This window comes from Necator americanus, chromosome V (assembly GCF_031761385.1).
Source record: "Necator americanus strain Aroian chromosome V, whole genome shotgun sequence".
Taxonomy (NCBI): domain Eukaryota; kingdom Metazoa; phylum Nematoda; class Chromadorea; order Rhabditida; family Ancylostomatidae; genus Necator; species Necator americanus.
The window spans coordinates 15,685,988-15,710,038 of record NC_087375.1 but is presented as its reverse complement, the minus strand read 5'-3'; the positions used below and the strand labels follow the sequence as shown (position 1 = coordinate 15,710,038).

The following is a 24,051-nucleotide window of genomic DNA, read 5'->3' as shown; positions in this document are numbered from 1 at the left end:
CCGCATATGCCAAGGAAAGCAAAATTAGTTAGCCCAGATACGTAATGCGTATCAACGACAATCGTTGGACCGGAGCTGTAAGCGACTGGATACCACGCGACATCAAACGCACCGCAAGAAGACCGCCGACCCAATGGTCAGACCTCTTTGCGAGGTCCTTCAAAGATAAGTATGACGCTGTTATCCGGCCTCGAGTCCCTCGCGAAAAGAGATGCCAGTCGGCAACACATACACGATCGGGACACATGGAACTATTACTGGTGCCCGCTCGAGCAAATCGATTAACAACGGTACCACAGGTGATACAGGTGATACTGTTCATCGAGGCTGCACAAATGCTCTCGATACTCTAGACTTTTAGCTCGACAGCATGTTCCATTCAATGGTCTCGTTTTTCATTTTTTCAACGACGTGTAGCACTTTTGTTAGATCGACGCAGGAAATCATTCTGCGCCGATCTAACAAAACCTCATATTATTCGAAGTCGAAAGTCTGGACCCAGGCTTTATGCTGAGTGCAACGATCAGACTTCAGAGAGCTTCGTTTCAGGTGTGGATGGTAAATGGCTTCATAGGCGTAGCAAGACTGTCGGTCTCCACCTCCGGTGTCTCTAGTACGAATGAGAGCCTGCCTGCACTGTCTTCACCTGCCGTCCCGTTTTTCCGTTCTTCCTCGAAGTCGCTCTCCATGTTCATAAAAGTCTCAAGAGCGCGTACGACAAAGACCATCTTGCTTGAGGGCCTGCAGAACCTATTATCTCCCCTTTCGAGAGGCTTTCTTGATAAACTCTGTTCTTCTTCTGCCCTGTCGCAGTCTTCTCCGTTGCTTCGTTTAGCTGAATTAGCATCCTATCTTCACCACTTGTACCTCTCCACAGAAGAACAGATTTATCGGCAAAAAGTGGGTTTGGGAGAAATTTCCTACCAACAGTTGTCTCTCTTTTTTTCCAAAAGTATGGTCAAAACGACATGAAGCACGTATCCAGTTACCTACGCGGCTTCTCTCAAGGTGGTGCGGTGGAGCGTAGCTACGCAGACTACGAGCGTGGTGAAACCCTGCTGCACCAACCATCGCTGAAATTTGCGGCGGCCTCACCTCGGTTCCAACTGCTGCCTCCATCGCGCCGTTTCGAGTGCGCACGCAAAAGCACCACAACTACACTCGTGATTCATGTCATTTTGACCCGACTGTAGTGGTTTCATCGCCAGTGCAGTGCTGCTATGCAGTTTCTAGTACTGAATCTCTTCGTCTTATCCGCTGTCCAGTAGGATGAGCTTACAGAGCTTCCACATAGGCACCAGCCTAATTCCACTGAATCCAGCAATGTCAACTCAAAATCGGAGATCTAGACAAGTTTTCCACCTCCACAGTACCAAATCACTGCAGTAAATCCCAGCCTAGGGTGCCAAGCCGCCTTTTGTGACTCTTTTTTTTGTGTGTTTCGTCCGCAGATACGTCCCTCTGTGCCATTTTGGCGTATGAATTTGAAATATATTCGTAACGTATCTCTAATGTCTTTTAGAAGCATTTTTTTTATATCTTGATATCTTGGGTTCATATAAGTAGGATTCATCCACCACCTCCGTGAGCATTTTGGTTCTCTGATTCATTTTGCTCAACTTTTTTGATGTGCAATTGTAAGTTTTGTGTAGTGTTTTTAATGTTTTAGTTGAGTTTAAGGTGATGTCAGTTGAAGTACAGACTCCCTCAAATGGAGCTGAGGAAGGGAATTTGCCCGAGAAACAAAATGATGACGGGGAAGGAGGTATGATTTTTTTACTATTTAGAACAAACAAATCATTGCTCTTTCAAACGTTAGAGTAATTTTTACTCATCTCTGTGCCATTTTCATGTTATGCAAAGTTTTCTGTAGGAATTAAGTTTTATCTATTGTTTAGGAATCCAGCAACCTGACCAAATGCAAAAAACGCTGCTGAACTTGGTATTTCGCTCAATGAAACGAACACACGACATGTTTAGCAATGATTACACAACGTTTCCGGAGCTCTCTGAGAAAGAGTGTGTTTTTTGCTACCAACATCTGTTTCGGATCTTTTATGAAATTGTCAAATTTAAGCTTAAACGCCATCAAATCAATCAAAAAACGATGTGAATATGGCTCAGTTATACGACATGTTGAAGAGGCAAAGAAAAGGCGGGAGCAGGAATTATTGAAGGTGATCGATTTCCAGCCTCAGCTTTTCTTCTTCTTCTTTTCTTCCTTACTATTTGTATGTTTCAAAACTGGTCTGATTTATTTTATTTCTTGGTCCATTTTGATCTTCTTTGTTTTCTCCTAAGGAAGACTTTCGTGATTTCTTTCTTGGCAGTCTTATTTATCTTGAAAAATAGTTCAGAATCAGAGCGTAATCGTTCTGGACATCAGAAAACGACAAATATGAAATTTACGAACAAAGCTTGTCATGTACAGTTTCTGATGAAAATCAAACAAAGTTCGTTAACTACTGAACTCATGACAACTGGGATTGAGAGTTGTCTCTTATTGTTTTAGCTAAAAATTGTATCCAGTGGTACTGCGAATTTTTGTGGAATCCACTTGTAAAATTCCCTGTCAACTGTTCGTCTGGCGAGCAGCTACTTTGACCAGCTCTTCATTTATTCATAAAACTTCAGCACACTCCAAAACCTTGTTCATTACATGTGATATTCCTTGGCAATTCCTGGGTTCCTTGACGGATAACTTGTTGTGGTGGGAATTATGATAGCGCGTCTCCACGATTCCGGCGTACGTTTGAATCCATATTGAACGAATCTTAGGGGGAAGGAATTCCAATATTTCTGCGCTTATTGCATGGTATCCGCCAGACTCGCCACTCTTCACTTTTTGAATACGAGTAGAACCTCCGACTTCGTCGGTAGTTCTTTGCTGACCGCGGTGTATCTCTGTCTTCCGATGTGCGACAATTCAGGGAGTGACGACGCTTTTCCGTTTAGCAAAGTGTTAAAATGTTGACTGACGACTTGACGTGTATCCGTTCTCACAGTCACTTTTCAGCTGACGACACAACCTTCTCAAACGCTTCTCCTGGGTACAGTCGCCAGTAGTGGCGTTGAGCAGTGCTGGCTTCGTATACAGAGTTGTATGTAGGTCCTGCTTCCAGAGATACAAAGACGAGCTCCTTCCCCGGCGCTGAAACCGGGAGAGTTTTCTTTGCAGCGTCCTCAATCCAATTAGTGAAAGGGTCAGCGTCATCCACTCTCTTCTTAGTCCGCAATTCAATATTCATCGACACTCTTTGGCGGAATATTTTTCTGAATTCGTAGTCTTTCAGACCTCCCAGGTCGAGCTTAGGTTTATGTTGAACTCCACCACGCCTTTTCTGGAACCCTAACTTCAAGTTGAGAGGAACTGGGCGGTGATTGGAATCGAATGCGAAGTCTCACACTGCTCTAAGTTCTTGGATTTTTGGACAAGGGATGTTTATCGGAACGTAATCGGGCTGAAGCTTAAGAGTTGGGATCTTCCGCTCTCGCTGGTATTCTTTCGTTAAAGGGATTGTTCCCTACCACGTAACCTGATGGCGTCAATGATTTCTCTCAAACGTGGATGCAAGATGAGGTTCATCTTTTTGCATGCATTTTCATGTAAAAGTTCACCAGGCGATTTCTGTTGCCCGATGTTTTCTTTACGGGATAATACCATTTTCCAAACATCGTGTTGTTGTTTGAGTTCCAATTTTTTTTTCACATCAATTCTGATATTCACCTCCTCTTACTTGCTATTATGGACATCAACGTACTAAGTCCCTTGTTATAGGCTTCAGGGTTTCCGTAGTTGTGTGAACGATACGGAGTTTGAGTTTTCTGCGATCCCGCAATAGTTCAAAGGCGTATCTTGACGAAGTTGATTGGTATTCCTCCACCAGATTCCTGCAGCCATTTCTCACAGCTAGTGCACAGCCTCTCATCAGCATCGCCGCAATGGATGCAGTTATCGATAATGATGATGGAGCGATCCCTGGTACGTGTTTCCTGCAGTGGAGCAAACGGCTCATGCAGCTATCGCACCTAGTATGGACAGAGCGGCTCGTTGGACTTCGCTCGACAGCGACCAGCAGTTCAACGTTACGAGACGGATGTTTATTCCCAAAGATTCCATGTTTCCCTCAGTCTTTTCACCTCTCAGAGTGCGGGTTCTGACAATGTGCTGGACGATAACACCTTTTTCAATGTATGGAAAGCTTTCGTCACATAAGACTGCGGTTCATAGAGCTTCTTCGCTCGCCCCCGGTAACACAGATGGGATGTTTTGGTCCTCCTGGACTTGAAGACTTGTAAAGAGAGTCTTCAAATAATCGACGATGTTCAGATCTCTTCAATAGACGCTAGCAGGGTTAGGATTTCAGATGAGGGGGAATTGAGCGGAATCACGCTCGTTCAATACCTAACAACAGCTCCCTTCTAATAATCCATAAAAATTCACGAAAGTTTGTGTGATTTGTGTGATTCCGTCTTACAGTCGACGTGAAACGTATCGTAACGCGGTGAGTCTTCAGTGAAGGTCTGCACCGAGCTCTACAGCGTGCGAAAAACTCCTCGGAGACCCTTTCTTTTTGCTTCTTATGGTTCTTCTTTTTCAAAAATAATTTTGCATGATTAGGATTAGTGAAGTGATTTTCCATTAGTTTCATCATTTGTTCTTAATGCACCTCTAGTATCGTAATTTGTAAGGATTTGATTTTTGTCTCATTTTTCTATGTAATTTCGCATACTTTTCATTCCTCGTAGTCGTGATATCAATCAAGCCATTTCGTAATTCTAATAGTTCCTTCTGATTCTAAGATTCTAATTTTCTATTCTAGATTTCAGTTTGGACTTTTTTTCAGGACTGGAATTTCTGCACCTGTCTTTGTATTACTCTGCATAGTTAACATTCTTCTCTTGGGATTTTAATGACTCGGATTACAACAAATGCTAATCGTACACAGTTACACAAAGACTAAGCAGAAATCCTTAAAATTGAAAATTAGGGTATTAAAGGTTTTGTGGGAACAAATGATACGATAAAAGTAATGAAAAAGGACTTCTCTAAGACAATCCAATCCAATTCAAGTATTATTACAAAAAAAGAAAGAAAAACTACCAAAAAACTAAGGGGGGCAGAGGCGATTTCCTGCACAATGTATGGTGAGATCATTGAATGCCTTCACCGAAGATGCGATGCGTAAACCCATTACATTACGTTTCCGCCGACCGTAATTCTCTTCACATCCATAAAAAGTGCAGTGTCCAAAGTCCCTGTTACTTATTTTGTATCTTGTCATCTTTTCCATCTTTGTTGATCTCTGCTTTTCAGCTACCAACTAGTCAGCCTTCTATAGGTATTGGATCTGTTGTTACTGCTTCTGATGGTCCACTGGCTATCACAGATGGTACGGGCAAGCCCGTAACATCTGCTCCTCCTCAGGGGTTAGTTATTGCATCTTCGCTATATTATCTGACGTCAGCTTCATTGTTTACAGGCAGGTGTTAAATACTTTACCGGTAGGGTCGAGTAGCACTCGCTCTGAGGATAGTACAACTAGGTCTTTACTCCCTCTTCGCGCACCCATGATGGTGAAGCCAAAGTGGCATGCGCCGTGGAAGTTATACAGAGTTATTTCAGGTGATTGTTACTTTGCAGAAATTTGGGATTCATAACGATGACCACTTTGTTAAGGACATACCGGTTGGGTACGCGCAGTTGATGTGGAACCTCAAAACCAGTGGTTTGCCAGCGGTGGTGGTGATCGCATTATCAAGGTAGCTTATGAGTTCAAAAGCAGATGTTCGATTTTGAAATTTTTGCAGAAGAAGCATGAATTTAGGAAGTATGTATCGTTTTGAATATACACCAACATTCTTTACACAGATTTGGGATTTGGCCTCTGGAAAACTTCGGCTTTCTTTAACTGGTCACATCAGCGCTGTTCGTGCTGTGAAAGTATCTCCAAGGCACCCTTTCCTGTTTTCCGGAGGAGAAGACAAACAGGTTGGAAGAAGCGATTGCTTTCTGTGATAATCATAGGTGCGTTAGTGAGGAGCCGGACCCTCCTCGGATGAAGGGGTCTAGCTCAAGCTCAAGTTATGAGGATACACTTCGACAACTCTCCAAAAATGAATTTTTGCCAACCCTGCAAAAATGAAGGGGTCCCTTCGCCAACCGTCCAAAAGTGAATGGGGTCGGAGTACCCGCTCCGAATTATCGCATCTATGTTGATAATTTTGAACATAAAATGCAAGGATTTGTGACTGTGTTTGTGATATGCCAATATCAATTTGTTTGATTAGAAACTGTCTTTATTCTAATGATCCGTGGTTGGGAAATCTGCTTATCAGATGGCAGAACCTCATTAATAGTGATGGCAACCACATACTTGATTATGAATAAGAGAATAAAATTATTTTGTTTTAAGTTCACAGAAGGAGTCGTTTTAGTTCGCCAAGGAACATGTCACTTTCCAGTACCCTAGTAATATGAGGGGCCGCAAACGTTCTAAGATCATGTGCAGTGAAAATTACATATTTCAGGTCAAGTGTTGGGATCTCGAATACAACAAAGTTATTCGTCACTATCACGGCCATTTAAGCGCTGTTCAAGCACTATCGATTCACCCTACATTGGATGTTCTGATCACCTGCGCTAGAGACTCTACAGCGAGGGCAAGTGTTAATGTCGCATTCCATGTAACCTATTATCCTGATTGATTCTATTTAATGATTCCAGTGAAACAACTGCGGGTGCTTTATTTGTCAACTATGTCCGTTATAATCTAGTAGTAACATGCTTTGTACTTTCCATCAACTTTTCTTTGAGAAAAAGAAACTATGAGGAGAAAACTAACATGAAATGTGTAGATGTTTGAATTGATAGGGCAGCACTCTAAATCAATTTTTTTTCCGTTATATTATATTAAAGGCAGCATTCTACGAATCTGAGATGGTGCGGATTTCAGGTGGAGTATCTGTATGCGGGGTCGTAGATTATGGAGACGGGGGTAGTTCCGCTCATTTTTCCTTGTATCACTATAAACGGAATGCTGTTCTATACGACGCCATCTATTGCAACGCTCCACCCCTTTGGCCGCCTACGCCCTGCGATTCGTCGAAAATCAATTCGGACTGCCCCGATAGGCAGAAAGGGACGCTACGCGTGCAAGGGTGGCGCGCTGCAATAGAAGGCATCGTACAAAACAACATCCAGGGGTCCGCTGCTTGCAGTGGTTCAGGGAGAGATGAGCGGAACTACCCCTCCCTCCATATTCTACAAAACCGTATACGGATACTCCACCTGAAATCAGTACCACCCCAGATTCGTGGTATGCTGCCTTTAAGCATATTGTCATCTCATGGTTCAAGTTTAGGTGTGGGACATGCGGACGAAAGCACAAGTGCACTGCTTAGCTGGCCATACTAACACTGTATCTGATGTTGTTTCTCAGGCGGCTGAACCGCAGGTGAATCCTCTTTGTTGTTGTTTTGTTGCGAGGTAGTGTCTTTATCATGGTCGTTAGAATATGATTGAAACTCTTAAGGTTGTCACTTCTTCCCACGACGCGACCGTCCGGCTTTGGGATTTGGCCTCTGGACGATCATTATGTACGCTCACACACCACAAGGTTAGAAGTTATGGTTGTCGTTTCAAATTGACATTGTAAGGGGTGGTTGAAAACATTCTGTATTCCGGCATTTGTTAAAATGCACTCGGAATATTACGGCGTTCTGCTTACATAATTTTGCTTTGCTGATCACATTTGAGACAAAATGTGCATTGTGATTCCGAACAGGAGTCCTTGTAAGTCTGAGAGTTTTTTTTTCGTTAATTCAATTATGTCGGCTACTGGCGCTTGTCTAGTTCATGTTTAGAAATCCGTCCGATCGCTTGTGCTACATCCTCGCTTATACATGTTCGCATCGGCATCTCCCGACAATATTAAACAATGGAAATTCCCCAAGGGGGAGTTCATGCAGGTGTGTTGAAGATCGTAGTTTTGCCTCAAATATGTATTTCTGGCTTCGCGTTGAGGAACATACAAATAGGGAAATTACAATACAATTTTGTTTACAACTTGCACAGATTATATCTTTTCTTTGCTCTAAGGTATGTTTTTGTCACCTCCTACAAAAGTTTGTCAAAATAACATGCAACGTTGCTTCTTTTTCATCTTTACACAGCGAAGATATCGCAAAAGTTCAGAAGAAAAAGCATCTTCGATTGAAACTACGCTATCGGTGATAATCAGCAGTAAAAGGGCGACTGTATGGACAGTATGGTTAACGATTTGAATGAGTCATTCTCATCAACGAAGTAGAAAATCTAAAGTTCTCCCTCTTTGTGATCTCTAAATATTTCAGCATTCAGAAATTTCCTTGTAGTTTTGTCATAACTATTTTTACTTCCTTGGATATTGCTGCTGATATTTTAGAATCTGTCTGGACATAATGCTATTGTTAACTCCTTGGTTTGTAATGAAGATGGTGTACTTGTCTCCGGCGGTGATAACGGTTCAATATGTTTTTGGGATTGGCGTTCAGGTTTTTGTTTCCAGGTTAGTTCTTGGCGTCAGTCATAATCTAAACATTGGAGTTTTACGCTCTTCTACCTTCAGAAAATACAAACAAAGCCACAGCCTGGTTCAATTGATTCCGAAGCTGGTATTTATGCTATGTGTTATGATAAGACTGGTTTGCGTCTTATAACAGGAGAAGCTGACAAGACAATTAAAATGTACAAAGAAGATGAAGAGGCGGTAAGTTGCTTTTGATTATGATATCTAGACAGTGCTAACTTCCCTTTGGTCTGCACGCAGGCACTTTTCCTTTGTTCTGTTTTCATAATAGATTTCCTATTGTATTTTTTTTGTGAAGAACACTTGAACTTCTTAAAGCATTTATGAATTCCATCATGTGACTTTATCTTTCTATTACATTCGAAATTTCAGACCGAGGAAACACACCCTATTGTATGGCGGCCAGAAATCGTGAAAAAGAAAGCCTACTAAGATTGATCCTTATTCTCATTGTAATTATTACACTTCTGTTTCCTTTTTTTGTTATATCTCTCTATGTCTGATTTCATCCTTGGCATCGGGGAACTATGTCGGTGTCATCAATAAAAAATCTGGCGTACTGCATTTTCGCTGGTGCTTTCTGGTTTTGACCGAAATATCCGCTGAATTGTTGTAGTTCTTCGACATCATTTCATCCTCCTTTTGCTCTGCAGATGGCAAATCGCACTGCTAAAGATGCACATACCGTTCGAGGTCTGCCATATTATTATTTTTAAATTTATTTTATCCCTTCATTTCGTGCTTTAGAATAGTCTGTGAATTTTCAGGTACAAATCCTCAGTTTCTAATTGAAAAAATTATTCGACAGCGCATCTACGACAGCAAATATTGGAAAGAGTACTGTTTTGCACTCAGTGGTGAGTAGATCTCTTCTGTAACCTTCTGCTTGTGGTTACAAGTCATTAAGCCGTGAAGAAGATGAACTACTTGTTTTTTTTCCATTTTCACCGCTTTGTGGTCCCAGTGCTGTGTAATACATTACTAGCGATGTGCCAACGTTAAACAAACAACTGCAACAGCCATTATCCATTGCTGTTATGTCAGCCAAATCAGTTTTCAAGCAAAAAAAAAATGCAGGATAACGGTGCGTAAAAACTTTTATCTTTAGTCCTGCGAGTGTAAATTTTTCGTGAGATATCTTTCGTCATATCTGCACTTTTTACTTAGTTACGTAGTGTGGGAGGTTCATGCTAAAAGTACTTCATTCCTTAGATGTACAAGTTATGGTGTCACTACTCACTTGTTCTCTGTCGGTCTTCTGTCGATCTCAGTAATGTATTCATTCGTCCCTGTCACGAGCTGAGGTTTCGCTGCATCGAAAGACAGAGAGCATCACACTCTCTTTCAAAAGACTTCGAGAAGAAGTCAAGCATTTAGTATGTATAGACCAGCTCCCTTGGACTTTCCAGAACAGGTTTTCAGCGTTACCGATGTGCACAATTCGTGTACATTCAGTCATTCATTCATGAATATGTCCACACCAACAGGAAGTACGAGTAAATCGTGTACAGCAGAAACAAGGATTCTTATTGCTGAATCTGCGTTTCTGGACATAGATCAGAGTAGTTATATAGGTTCTGCAAATCTCTCCGCAAGTAGTCCTCTTTCTAATTGGTAGTGAGCGATCACATTTCATAATAGTTTGTAGGACCATTGCAATACAACATTAAACTGTGTAAAGTGCGTCTTTGCTATAGATTATTTTCGTCGTTGTATTAATTGGGACGTTGGTATCTAAGACAGTAATTGACTGTTGAGGTCTTTTCAGACAAACCTGGGGCACTTCTATTATCATGAATGTCAAAAACGAAAAAGAAGAGTAGTGCTATTACTTCATATAGTCAGCACCGAATGCGTTATACGTATAGGGCCAAACGCGTCTGCCGCAACACGCAATAATTCTCTGTTCATCAGCCACTTCCTTTCACCACTCTTGTCCTAATTGAAAGTCGCATTCACAGCTTATTTTGCTAGAAACCTCTCTGCTTCTTCCTTCCTTTGCCAAGAACGGTAAATCATAGTTCCCTGAGCAAATATTCTTTTGGTCTAAAGAGTAGACGGCGGAGAACAATTAATATCACAGTACCTTGAAATTTGATTCCCGTTACGATCAGACGTAAAGGGAAAATAATTTTGATCTGCATTTTGGGTTGATTATTTGCTTGGATTTTTAAAGCAATTGAAAATTTCCACTATTTCAGCTGATCTCGTTGTCGATCGTGCTCTTGAGCTGCGCTATATCGGCGGCATTTACGCAGGGAATGTGAAACCGACACCATTTCTTTGTCTTTCGCTTAAGATGCTACAGATTCAACCAGAAAAAGACATTATCATTGAATTCATTCAACAGGAACAAAGCAAGTACGGAAGTATCCCATTATTTAGTCTTTTTTCTACTGATTCGTTGTGGTTGTTACGATTTATTTGTCACGATCAGGTACGCTCGAGCATTAGGAGCCATGTATCTGCGACTCACCTTCACATCTGTAGAAATTTACAAATATCTGGAACCATTATTCAACGATTATCGGAAGCTTAGATACATGAACAAACAAGGAAGTGAGCTGCTCTGCATTATTATGTTCTTTTCCTTCTCAAAACTAGCCATTAAAAACTTTTTAAGGGTTTGAATTAGTCTATATGGATGAATTCATTGATAACCTTCTTCGAGAAGAACGGTACTGTGACATTCAGCTGCCGCGATTACAGGTTTGCGCTTATTGGCACACTGATCCAGGTTGAATGCAGGTTTTTTCCTTTAATGATGCTTCATCGGGTAGCGTAACTAGTATATTTGCGTTTTACACTGGGCGATACATGTGGCGTTTCGAGAAGCTTATTTCGGGTCAGAACACAACTTATATTTTAGAAACAGTCGTTTTAATTTAATCTTCTGAAAATAACGGATGAGCTTATGTCGCGACGACATTTCCTACGATTACAGAAGCAGTTCTATAAGCGCAGAATCATTCAGGATTTCACGTGTATGATTTCATCTTTTTCGTGCGGATGCAATATACTACTAGAACTTCATGATCATGATCATGATTCGTGATATATCATGTACATAATAACGGGCTTATTCTGTCACGTGCGTGCGTGTGTGTGTGTGTGTGCGTGCGTGCGTGCGTGCGTGTGTGTGTGTGTGTGTGTGTGTGTGTGTGTGTGTGTGTGTGTGTGTGTGTGTGTGTGTGTGTGTGTGTGTGTGTGTGTGTGTCACGAAATTCAAAAAGGGGGGTGCGACGGATCCACCGCCGTCGAGTTGGTGCCTCGACGCTAGAAAGCTATAAAATAGTGTGCGACGGGTCCACCGGCGCCAGAAACCTATAGAAGAGGGTGCGACGGGTCCAACGGCGCCAGAAACCTATAGAAGGGGTGCGACGGGTCCACTGGCACCAGAAACCTATAGAAGGGGTGCGACGGGTCCACTGGCACCAGATACCTATAGAAGGGGGTGCGACGGGTCCAACGGCGTCAGATTGCTGCGCCGACGTCAGATATCTATGGAAGGGGGTGCGACGGGTCGACCGGCACCAGAAACCTATAGAAGGGGTGCGGCGGGTCTACTGGCGCCAGATATCTATAGAAGGGAGTGCGACGGGTCCAACGGCATCAGATTGGTGCGCCGGCTCCATATACCTATAGAAGCGGGTGCGACGGGTCCATCGGCGTCGAATTGGTGCGCCGACGCGATAGCTATAAGATGGGGCGCGACGGGTCCACAGGCGTCGGATCGGTGCGCAATTACTTCGTGTGCATGTCGCAAAGTTATCGTTTGTCGCAAAGGGACGTTGCATCCGTTTCATATCCCTGGAAACTGCGCACGTTGCTTTTCACCTCTACGATTCATCCGTAAATCTGTTTGCTCGCACGTTTGCAGAAGCGGGTGCGACGGGTCCACAAGCGCCAGATACCTATAGAATGGGGTGCGACGGGTCCACAGGCCCCAGAAACCTATAGAAGGGAGTGCGACGGGTCCACAGGCGCCAGATACCTATAGAAGTGGGTGCAACGGGTCCACCGGCATCGGAGTGGTGCACCGGCGCCACATAGCTATTATATGGGGTGCGACGGGTCCATCGGCGTCGGATTGGCGCGCTGGCGCCAGCCACCTCTAGAAGAGGGTGCGACGGGTCTCGCGGCATCAAAATGGTGCGCAATAATTTCATATGCATCTGGCAAAAGGTAAATGGGATGTTTCATAGCCGTGGCCACTGGGCGCTTTGCTTTTCACCTTTGTGACTCCTCCACGCGGCTATTTCCTTCTTCGTTCTCCTCAAGTTACTAGCATACCGTTCTCAGAAAGTGGAAATACGGATGCAAACGGCTGCTTAAATAGTAGCAAGATATTTATGTGATCTGACGTAAAGCTTAAAACTTTATCTTTATCAGTTGGATAAAGTCTTTCACGTCATTTTGTGCTTAAACATCATTCATTGATAACTCTTGGAGAGAAACAGGAGGATAACCCAAATTTACTAATACTTCAAATCGTGTCTACATTGTATTGGTATCGACGGAGTGTTCCAAGCTGAAGTTCGAATATTCTCCAAATATAGAAATGACGCGTTTAGAACGAAGACTATGAAATCTTTCGCCTTTAGTTATAATATAAAAAAGGAAGAAAGATTGTTGGAGATACAGAAGTCCAGTTTCATAGAAAATGGCTCTAATATTAATTTCCGTTGATCAGTCAAGGCGAGCGAAGCAAACACCACAGAAAGTCTGAAGTCCGGCTTTAGTCGGATGTTCAGACTGGCTTCATTAATAAAACGAAATTATCGTCATCATTGCATATTTATATTTATTATCAACACCTCGAATAACATCTGCAAAAAAAAAATCGAGCGACTCTGAGAGGCCGACCTATACTGCAACGTTACAATAACAATTACAATTACAACTGCATAATTATCGCAATGAAAAGTAGTTCATTGAAAACATTAACATATTTTTGTTTGTCTTTAGACCGTGAAAATACCTCAACAGTTTAAGAAGTTTCATTCAGGAAGAGAAGGAAAACTGATAGGTCATTCTATAGGTCATGAAACGAACGTTTTAATTACTGATCTTGAGAAGCTGGATATGTGAATGTTAACTATTTCATAGCTAAAAATACAAATCCTGTTCAAAACTCTTTGGTGCCGGTGATTCTTGCGTGGTAGTTATCTAATGTTCGAGTGTTCAAACTTTTTGTCATGGTCGCACATGTACACTCGTATGTTTGAATCAGTATTAGCTTATATGCACAAAGGAAACCTCGTTATTAGTTCTTATTTCTGGTGTGTGTGTGTAATATCGTATGTGTGAATATGTGTAATATCGTAATATCTTTCATTACCTATATTGAAAAAAAAAACATATCTTTTATCGCTTTCGTTGACAATCCTTATTGTGGTCACAGTTTTGCTTGATATATTAGAAGGGACAGAACCGAAAAGTGAAAGAATTGAAGAGAAACTGAAAGAAAGAACTGAAAACAATCACTGAAGAGTTACCGCTTCAGTTCAGATTCTTTTCAGTTCTTTCTTTCAGTTTCTCTTCAATTCTTAGCACTTGTTATAGGTAGCTTTAGTTGAAACATTCTACCTATAACAAGTGCTAAAGAAATCCATGCAATATCTATTTTGGAAATGATATGTGCAGTCCACTTAATGCGTTAGGTTTTCTTTGGAAGCTCACACGGTCCCGACAATGAGACAATCATCGGACAAGATCGTAAGCGCAGATAAGCGCATCAGTCTTCTGATTAGAGCGGACCGGTGCTCTTGGCTACCGAGCACGTATCGCGTCGCTCCGATTGTGTGTGAAGATTTGCCGCAGGCGAGTCTTGTGCGTCTAACAATATGCAAGCAAACTTAGAAGATGAGATGAGAATGCCTACTATGCCTGTTTCATTATGATTAATGTATGTTTGTAATGAGATCCAGAACTCTTGCACAAAGCTACCGAATCATTACAGCCGATTGCTATATCTGGAGTATTCTGGAACACATTTTCAGTTCAAAGAGCACACTTTTGCCCGCGCTCTGTTGATTCCTCTATTAATATTCAGCATTTAAATTCAGTGTTATAGTTCGGTACTATCCTTAATAATGACGCGTTTGCTTAAATTTGGGATTGAGTTTGATCTTTTCAAGAAGCGGCAGGCACTCGAAGAAGTTGGAGAGTTGGACCCATATCGAAGTCTTCTCGATGAAGATCTTGATGCCTTAAGTGCTTCAGACAGTGAAGATGAAAGGGAGAAGAAGGAGAAACGCAAGGTTGGTTAAATTTCTATTTTATTACTTTTGGATTGTTATTTATTCTGAATTAAAATGCGTAGAAAAAATTTCAGGAGAAACCACGATTGATATCAAGACGACGAAGTCGCAGCAGGGATCGCTCAAGGGAGCGCGAAAGGACAAGGGAAAAAGTAAAAGACCGGGATAGAGATGACAGAAAGCGGGATCGTTCGAGAGAACGGGACAGAGACCGTGAGAGAGAAAGAGACAGAGATAAACACAATGACAGAGATCGTCACGAGAAAGAACGTGATCGCCACAGGGATAGATCACGTGATCGCGACCGAGACAGAGATAGAGACAGACGAGGTGGGTGTTATTGTCTTCCAGCTTCCTTATTTTATACACTTGTTAAATGATTTACGAAATCAAAGATGTGCGGAATCTATGAGTTCTCAGATCATAAGTGGGACCCTTTTTTCAAATGTTGCTGCTTGAAGTATAATACTTGCTTAAAGTGTAGATGTGTATTAGGTGTAGAACTCCTCTGTGCAATATTGCTCGATGAAGAAGAATCAGAATTAGGCCATTCTGAAATAATTACTTAGATACTTAGATGACCCGTCTTCAATGGACGTGCGGGTCCCAGCAACTCTTCCACTCGTTTCGTTCCTTCGCCATTGTCATCCAAGATGTTCTCAAGTTTTGGAGAGATGTTGACGAGATCCTTGAGCCGTATCCAGCTGAGCTCTCAGCCAGTCCATCCGTGTAGCGAACACCTCATCCCATCTCGTTTGCTGTCTCCCTCGATGGCGTTCGGCATCTCTTGGGATCCACTCCAACGTTATTTAGTCCATCTATTATCTATTCTATCCATCGTCGATTCTTCTCATAATGTGACCGGTCCATCTATGTTTTGCTTTCGATACATATTCCGCTGGGTCGCGAAGACGGGACAATCCTCTTAAGTCGGAGCTACGAAGACCGGTAAGGTGTTGTGTGCGCCGGTTCAGGAGACATCTCTCAAGGGCTCTGTGGGTAGTAAGTAGCTTCCTAGACGTGGCCGCGGTGTCTGCCCACGTCTTTGCTGCGTAACAGAGCGCTGGAAGGACTGCCGAGTCGAAAAGTGGGAACGAAGATCTTGCTCCGTCAGTTGGTCCGTAGCTTCCGTGACGGCTGCGAATGCTGCCCATGCTGCTCTCATTCTTCTATTTAGTTCTTCCTCCAAGTTGTTTTCCATGTTCATTGAACGTCCAAGGTATACGTATGACGGAGTTTCCACGATTTGGGAGCCTTCAAGTTGTACTCCTCCGTCCTCGCAGTAGGCGTTCTTCATGAACTGTCTCTTCTTTCTGTTTATTCGTAGTCCTTTTCTCTTCCCTGCTTCGTTCAATTCGTTGAGCATCGTTTCTGCTTCATTGGTACTGTTCGAAAAGAGAACGATGTCGTCCGCGAAACAAAGGTTCGAGAGAAATCTTTCATCAACACGTATGCCCCTTTCTTCCCAGGATAGTGATTTCATTATCCATTGCAATGCAGCCGTAAACAGCTTCGGCGATATAGTATCGCCTTGTCGTACCCCCTTTCCAATGGGTATGGTGGGAGGGCGGTTGAAAAGCTGTATCCTAGTCGTGCATCGTTCGTAGCAATTGGCTGATGTCCTCACATACGACGCGTCCACACCTTGATCGACCAGCGCTGACAGTATTGCATTCGTTTCTATGCTGTCAAAAGCTTTCTCATAGTCGACGAAGGTTAGAACAAGGGGCAGGCGGTATTCCCGGCAAACCTCTATGACCCTCGACACGGTCTGGATGTGGTCCAAGCAGCTGAACCCCTGGCGGAATCCAGCTTGTTCTTGAGGCTGGGCTTCATCCAGCGTCCTAGATATGCGTGTGGGGATGATCTTGGTAAATATCTTGTACAACACGCTCAGCAAGCATATCGGACGGTAGTTCCGAAAGTCCTCTCGGTCACCTTTCTTATGGATAATAACGGTTCGCGAGGTCTTCCACTGGTCTGGGATCCTTTCTTTCTGAAGATAGGATGTCATGTGCGCTGCTAAGATTACATGAAGCGGATGGCCTCCAGCCCGAAGAAAGTCTGCTGATATGAAATCAGGTCCGGGGGCTGTGCCAGGTTTCATGCTCTTAATAGCGACTCGTACTTCCGAAGGAAAAATCCGTGGTGGAGCTTCGCCAGTGGGGATGATTGGGCTTGACACAGGAGTTGATGAACGGAAACGGTTCGAGTAGAACCTCTCCGTAATGATTTCCATCTCACGACGAGAACACGTGCGAGTCCCGTCTTCGCTCAGCAAGGCTGCTAGCGGATTATTATATTCGCGGAGATCCCTGTGGCACTTTAGACTCGTTCTTCTTTGTGCTGCTTTTAGAATCTTCTGCCTGTATTTCGAAAGATCCTCCTGCAACGCTTTTCTACAGCTAGAGTTTGCTACTAACCGCTCAATGTGCGATGCATTCGGATCAAGCCTCAAAGCCCTTTTTCTTTCCAACAATTCTTTCCTAGTCTTCGAAATCCGATCCAAGTTTGTCGTGCGCGGCTTCGAGGCACGCTCAGCGCAGGCTTGTAATCCTCTGAGCAGCATCTCGTAGTCCACGTTTGGGTCCTTCTCGATGTGCCAGTCACCTTGGGACAACGATTCCTCGAGTACGCAATTGTCGTAGACGAGTTCTTTTCTCGTTTACGACGATTGTTGCCGATAGCAGATGTTCTTTTTTATCGTGTAGATAAGTCGTATTTTCGCACGCAGGAGACGGTGATCAGAACCATTACAAAAGGATGGAACCACTGAAACATCAAGTAGACACCACCTCCGATCGGTGGTCGATCTCCGCACGAGTCGCGCCATTAGGCGATTCCAATGTCCATCGACGGTGATCTTTCTTCATGAAAAGAGAGTTCCCATGAAAGAGGAGAGCGGCAGATAACAGCTCGGCGAGTCGATTGCCAGTCCAAATCTTCCAATCCTGTATTCCTCTTCTGTGGACTTTCCTAGTTTTGCGTTGAAGTCTCCGACAACGACTTTGAAGAAGGACTTTTCGTTGCGGATTACTTCCTACAGCTCCTCGTAAGACGCGTCCAATTCGGGTTCATCAACTGCTGGTGTTGGTGAGTAGCAGTTGATGAAACTGATGGGTTTTTGGCGCAGAGGGGGGAGGCGAAAAATAGCCAGACGAGGGGACAGGATCTCGTGAGAATCGACAAGATGGACGATGGGTGCACAACAAAACCAACACCGCCTACATTTTGCGACGGAACCTTCTCTCCGCGAATGACGAGTATACTGTCCATCATCTGTTGTACGTCGCTCCTTCTGCACTTGGTCTCCTGCAGAGCAATCACGTGAAATTTGATACGCTCTGCAGCTCCGAGAAGGGCATGCAGGTCAGCGTCTGTGAACACTGTTTTCTCGTTGTAAATACACAGTCTGAGTCTCCATGGCGAGTCGTGCATGTGTCGCCTTGGTCCAGAATCAATGACGTCCTGAGCAACCTGAGATTTGATATTCTCTCACCGGTCGCCATACCGTCCGACGTCTGAGACGCCAGGGCCCAGTGTGCAGGGTGCTGAGGCATTGAATATGCTGGAGTGGGAAAAGGACTTTTTCCCAAACTAAACAGCCCTGCCACGGCGAGCTTAGCTTTCACCACAGGTCGTGGAACCGGTCGTCGATGGATCAGGGAACCATCTTGCGACATTTTGCCAAAGCGAATCTTGAATCGTGAATCTTAGCAGTGATTTGCTATTAGTTAATTACTATTACAAAACTATTTAAAGAGGGACTGGAAACCTAGGTAAACATATTGAAGAGCAATATCGATGGATGTCGCTCGGATTGTCTTCGGAACGCTACGTACTCTAGAAACTTTCCACAACTTTTTTTTTTAAAGATAAATGTTTTGTCTTTCTGTATCACAATATATCTATTTTCGAAGAAAAAAGACACCCATTTTGGTGATTAGCAAATATCGAAGATATTGAAGATTCCATAGTTGTACTTTCGTCTTTTTCCATTAAATATTCTATTCCTGAACAAGATCATAACTCGTTCAGGAAACATCATAAAGTACCGTTAATGGCAGTATACCAGGAATCTGACGTGGTGGGAGACCACTTGGGAAACGCTGCAGATTGTAATTAGTGAATGTGATTGGGATTGTAGATTGCGGGATACGGGGTGGTTTTTCCCAGCTCTCCCTAATCGTCGTTAAAGACAGCGAAGTCGCTTTAGTTCCTACGAGGTACCTTAGAACGCTCCTCTATGTATGTATGTTTGGGTTCACTCAGCACCTTATTCATTTGTCTCACTTGAACAGGCTGATGAGAAGACATCGTTCGTCTCCGTCCGCTCGCATGTGGATGCGGCGCAGGCGCAAGGATGGCGCGTTGCAACTGAAATCGTCGTAAAACAACGTCGTGAGAGACGCCGTTTTTTAAAGAGGATTAGAAAGAAGTGGGTGGAACCGCGCTATCGTTAATTGCTCTACGCAGGAGTTAATAGCGTCAGCAGAGTACTGCGCTGCGTTTGCCTTATGCCCCGCCAATCATATCGTCTCTCATCCTCTAATGAGGTGCGAAACTTGCTTCGCAGGAGCACGTTATGTCTGGTATTGCTTCTGTATGTAGTATCGATCGCTTACGTTTAGAGATACATCGAATGATTGCATACGAAATAGCAGAAATGGAAAATAATAGTGTTTTATTTATGTAAAACAAGCGAATAAAACTTTTACAAACTATTGCAGTATCTTACTTGGATTAACTAGACTATAGATACAAACATACATCTATATCTTCTATATAGTTTTTTCAATTACAAATCTACGTCTTTCAGAGATAAGGATATCGTTTCTACACCTAATTTTTTTTGGAACGTTTTCAATTTTCAGCTTCGTTTATGTTTTCTGATGTTGTTTTTTTCTCGTACAAATCTTCTACGTTCTTTCTTCATTTTTAGCATTTTCAATTTCTACGTTTTCTCCACCTGCTACGTTGTTACCTTTTCGTTCTTTGAATCTTCCTTGAAGTCAACTCTACTACTTAATTGCAATACAAACATGCATATGACCTTAGTGACGTGGCGATGGGCGTGGCTAAATGATCACAGCTAGCCTAAGATATGCCTGCTCTGGCCTACCTACAGCCTCTTCTGCAACCGCTTATTCGGCTGCGGTTGTCTAACGACCGCCCCCGGTTGAATAGAGTCAGTCACTCGGACCATTTTTGACACCATTTGTTTTTTGAATTCAGTGGAGATCATATGGCCGCAAAGCTGTGAGGAGAAGTTCCAATACTTGAAAGTACTGCTCGCTTTTCGTCTTCGCTATTCAGAGCGGAATTTTGAGACCTCAAAGACAGATCACACACCAATTAATTGTCGTAGGTTGAAGAAAAATCTTTTTCCTCCAGATCTGTTCCAAAAAAAAGCTAACACTGATTGACACTGTTTGATGTGAGCTATAGAATGACACGCGGAGCCATGGGATGTCAGTTATCTCCTTCAACCTTTTAGGGACCCAAAGATTAAAAAAAAACCTGACATTTCATTAGTAAGTCGCTTAAAACAGTTGAACATTAATGAGAGGTAGGATTTAACCGAAAATTTTTCAAACTTACACACCAGAAAATTGGCGTGATTTTGGTTCTTCTCTTTTGTAGATGAAATTCCATTTCCTATATTCATCGCCATAGCAAAATAACGGAATCGTTAGAGTAAGAATTGGTAAGAACTGAAACTCTAAGGAGAAGGAAAGAAGTCTAATAAAGTAGTATAGTGACAAGATGAAGAGTTTCGCATGTCCTCAATACCACCAACGCGCTCCCTTTGGGTGATGCGACCTTGTCAATCTTGAGGGAACTTTTAACACCTTGCTGAACCGGCAAGTATCAGGCAGCATCGTCTGCCCCTGAACTTGCGTACGTCCAGCGACCATCATACACTGTAGTCACCGAAAAAGCGCCGACAGAATCGAAAGTTCTGGTGTGAATCCAGATATTGAATGATGGAAAATCTGGACGCTGCGGTGGAATTATCGCAGAAGTGCTAAAATCTCTTTATTTTTCTGAGATTCGTGAGATCACGAAGATCATCTGTTCAATGTCGACTGACGGAAGGTCCTATAACCTCATGTCATAGTTCCTTTTCACAAAAAAACTAAACTGCAATAGTTCGTAAAAGTAACTAACCACCGTACTGAGCAATTACCGAGAAATATCGCGTGTAATGTACAAGGTTTTGGAGTGGATCATATTGAATCAGCTAATTATACATCGCGAAGAATCAGCAGCGATGAACAAGCCGGCTTTCGCTTTGATCGATAGGCAGTTTGTCAACAGTTGGTCAGGTGTTTATTGTGCAAAGAGTGATTGAAGTGAAGTGAAGTGCGGCAGCGAAATTCGAAGCCTAGCTTTTCTGGACTCGAAGTCGCTTTCGACTCTCTTCATCAAGATCGTCTCAACGATTGCAGTGATGGGATTCCAAGAAAATTTGTGCGCTTGATTGTGGATATGAATAGAAGAACAACTGCAGCGGTTCGAACACTACCCGCCACGGAACCGAGCCATTACCGAAAAATATTACGTAATGTAATGTACAATGTTTTGGAGCGGATGTACTAACGTCTGTTGTGGAAACTGTAGTGAGGCAATTAGCCGTTACACGACCTTTTCTGTTCAACTTTCACGTCGCTGGCGTCATGCAAAGAACAGTTCAGCAGTCTTCCCCGATGTCCTTTTAGCACCATCTGCACGTGCCTTGATGGATCCCGAGTATGCCGACGATGGATTAACATTCGCTTCTAGCAGCGCGAATTTGCGACATGTTAACGTAGCATCGAAATTGGCTGCCCTTCAACTTATCTCGAGTACGCCGACAACGTTGTTATACTCGCGGAAAGCAGTTCGAAAATTCAATATGTTTTAAACCAACCTGCAGTCTATGGGCTGCGAATCTGCCGTGATAAGTGCAAGCAGAGGTGGATTTCCTGGAGAACCTCAACGAGAATCAGAGCGGACGGACAACGTATTGAAGTCGTGGACGAGTTCTGTTATTTAGGCTGTATGCTGAAAAAAAAAACAATGGCAATAAACAGCGGGAGAGATGTTCAACAGAAATGCGCTTAAGCAACTCGGCATTCAATCCACTGACCAAGTGCTCATGGTTGAGCCCCAACGCCAACAAAGTCAAGCTGAGGGTCTACCTTTCCGCAATTCACCCTATCATGATGTACGGACTGGCGTAGCGCCGTCGACGGTGATGGAAGAACTTGAGTGCATGTAGTGAAAGCTGTTCAGACAACTGTTAGGTTACTTTTAGTGTGCCATAACGCAAAACCTTACTCGAAAGTGGATATGGCGTGCAGGCTGATGACACGTAGAAAACATTAACATCTTGTCCGGCCTTCTAAAGTAGTCGTACAAAACCGTCTTCACTTCTTCGTGCACTCTATGAGGAGATCCTCTGACAGTCTTGTCCAAGTTGTCCTGAGGATGCTCCTAGACCCAAACTGCAAAAGGTTTCCAGATTGCCCATGTTCGACTGTCTTTGAATCTCGGCATGTTGAAACGTGGTGGTCTGCTGTGTTAACAAGTCTAGCTAATGAGGCTCTGACGAAGGCGATAACGCCGAAACGTTAGCCGTTGTTAAATAAAGACGATCAATATCAATCTTGGCTACAGCTCAAAGGTTTGCAGATTGTAGAAGAAAGTTTTGGGCAGAAGTGTTAAACGGAAGACTTGAGTACATTTGGCGCTGAGTTCAGGCAGGCAGTTCAGTCAAGACGTAAAATTTCGCCGATTATGGTGTTAGCGACGGACAGACAGATTCTTTGCGAACTCTAGCTGAATATAGAACAGGATGGCCTCGGATATGTTTAAGGACGGCTCATGCCCGGCGAAGTTCCGGATAGGCGCGTTGTGCCGTAACAAGCGCCCGCCGACTAATTCAAGCAGATCAAATATCCATAACATATGTGGATTGTATGTGTTCGATCTTTTCTGTGGAAAGGTCCATCGAAGACATGACACCAATTTTCGTGGAGCTACTGATATGCCTGTGCTAGCTTTATCTTCTGAATATTATGGTAGCCAGGCAGTTGTACCAAGTCCTTCAGCCTATTGTTGCGGTAAACTTCGTGCAACGCAAAATTTACAGTCTTACAGGAAGTTTTTTCGTCCCCGAGTTGTGTCACGTTGCGCTTTTGACTTTCGACTACAATAGACGTCCACACATTGCGATTGTGCTTAACTCCGCCTTGAAACTATTTTTCAAGAAATTCTCATGCGAGATCCTATCCACATAGCCAGAACACTTCAAGGATGACTGGAAATACAGCTTGCTTGACTATTTAACCTGGACGAAAGTATTTCTCAGTGACTTCTTCTTCTTCTTCCTAGCGTTTCTCATGCGTTGTTGCAGGGTCCGCTTTTCTGCTTCTTGTCTTCCATTTGGTTCTATCCATTGCATCAGCCGTAAACAAACGTGCATCTATCATATCCAGCTTCACACGGTCTAACCAGCGAATCTTTGGCCTCCCGCGCGGCCTCACTCCTGAAACGTCGAGCTTCAGAGCGGTTTGGCAACAGAATCTTCCCCCCGCCGCAACGGACCAAACCATCTCAGTCGCGCCTCCTTCATCTTCTCAGTTATCGGGACGACACCGAAGATGGAGCGCACAGTGTCGTTGGATACTTTCTCTTTTAGCGTCACACCTATCGTCCACCTCAACATCCGCATCTCCATAGCGTGCAGCACTCTTTCCAAGGCTTTCGTTGTCGGCCAGCACTCGCATCCGAAGGGCAACAGGACGCACAACCGTCCTGAGATCTTCGACTTCAGTCGAACAGGGACTTTCTTGTCGCACAGTACCCCTGTTGCCATTTTCCATTTCATCCATGCAGCATTAACACGTGCTCGACCTTCTTGATCAATGTCGCCTGTGGAAGTCACTTTGGATCCAAGGTACTTGAAGCAGTTCACCTTGTTTAATTCGGTGCCATCAACACGAATTGAACCATCCTTTATCCTTATTCCGCACTCCATGTACTCAGTTTTTGATGTGTTGAGGCGCAATCCATATTGCTGCAGTCGATCCTTCCAAGACTGTACTTGTTTCTGAAGATCATCTCGAGACTCCGACGCGAGCATGACATCGTCGGCAAAGAGTAGAGTCCACGGATGCTGCTTCTGGATTTCCTTCGTTATCGTGTCCATGCACAGTATGAACAGCAGAGGT

General features: G+C 43.4%; 5 protein-coding genes across 9 annotated transcripts; 3 read left to right on the top strand and 2 right to left on the bottom strand.

The window, feature by feature from the left end:
- Window positions 1–44: 44 nt before the first annotated feature.
- RB195_014007 (uncharacterized protein) lies at window positions 45–9,002 on the top strand (the record flags this gene model as incomplete). 3 transcript variants are annotated; one of them, XM_064204082.1, is made up of 15 exons in its annotated part: window positions 45–299; window positions 1,681–1,765; window positions 1,899–2,019; window positions 2,078–2,177; window positions 5,318–5,430; window positions 5,484–5,626; window positions 5,681–5,763; window positions 5,873–5,992; window positions 6,532–6,663; window positions 7,365–7,457; window positions 7,536–7,619; window positions 7,867–7,971; window positions 8,427–8,549; window positions 8,610–8,750; window positions 8,943–9,002. In XM_064204082.1, the coding sequence occupies 15 exons, from the start codon at window positions 45–47 to the stop codon at window positions 9,000–9,002; spliced, it is 1,758 nt and encodes a 585-aa protein (XP_064059963.1). The 3 variants fall into 3 exon arrangements, with proteins under 3 accessions (XP_064059963.1, XP_064059965.1, XP_064059964.1); XM_064204083.1 differs by lacking the exon at window positions 45–299 and having other exon boundaries at window positions 1,684–1,765; XM_064204084.1 differs by lacking the exons at window positions 1,681–1,765; window positions 1,899–2,019; window positions 2,078–2,177; ... (9 more) ...; window positions 8,610–8,750; window positions 8,943–9,002 and having other exon boundaries at window positions 45–353.
- A 221-nt stretch (window positions 9,003–9,223) lies between these two features.
- On the top strand, window positions 9,224–15,566 carry RB195_014006 (uncharacterized protein; the record flags this gene model as incomplete). 2 transcript variants are annotated; one of them, XM_064204081.1, is made up of 8 exons in its annotated part: window positions 9,224–9,263; window positions 9,338–9,427; window positions 10,772–10,931; window positions 11,008–11,129; window positions 11,194–11,279; window positions 14,711–14,833; window positions 14,908–15,163; window positions 15,487–15,566. In XM_064204081.1, the coding sequence occupies 8 exons, from the start codon at window positions 9,224–9,226 to the stop codon at window positions 15,564–15,566; spliced, it is 957 nt and encodes a 318-aa protein (XP_064059961.1). The 2 variants fall into 2 exon arrangements, with proteins under 2 accessions (XP_064059961.1, XP_064059962.1); XM_064204080.1 differs by lacking the exon at window positions 15,487–15,566 and adding an exon at window positions 15,329–15,402.
- Window positions 15,567–15,803: 237 nt separating this feature from the next.
- RB195_014005 (uncharacterized protein) lies at window positions 15,804–18,516 on the bottom strand (the record flags this gene model as incomplete). 2 transcript variants are annotated; one of them, XM_064204079.1, is made up of 3 exons in its annotated part: window positions 15,804–17,459; window positions 18,077–18,210; window positions 18,333–18,516. In XM_064204079.1, 3 exons carry the CDS (start codon window positions 18,514–18,516, stop codon window positions 15,804–15,806), a joined length of 1,974 nt encoding a protein of 657 aa, XP_064059959.1. The 2 variants fall into 2 exon arrangements, with proteins under 2 accessions (XP_064059959.1, XP_064059960.1); XM_064204078.1 differs by lacking the exons at window positions 18,077–18,210; window positions 18,333–18,516 and having other exon boundaries at window positions 15,804–17,402.
- Window positions 18,517–21,041: 2,525 nt separating this feature from the next.
- Window positions 21,042–22,453, top strand: RB195_014004 (uncharacterized protein; the record flags this gene model as incomplete). Its single annotated transcript, XM_064204077.1, has 3 exons — window positions 21,042–21,153; window positions 21,556–21,681; window positions 22,341–22,453. 3 exons carry the CDS (start codon window positions 21,042–21,044, stop codon window positions 22,451–22,453), a joined length of 351 nt encoding a protein of 116 aa, XP_064059958.1.
- Window positions 22,454–23,381: 928 nt separating this feature from the next.
- On the bottom strand, window positions 23,382–24,029 carry RB195_014003 (uncharacterized protein; the record flags this gene model as incomplete). The annotated part of the gene is made up of 1 exon (XM_064204076.1): window positions 23,382–24,029. The coding sequence occupies one exon, from the start codon at window positions 24,027–24,029 to the stop codon at window positions 23,382–23,384; it is 648 nt and encodes a 215-aa protein (XP_064059957.1).
- Between the last annotated feature and the right edge of the window lie 22 nt (window positions 24,030–24,051).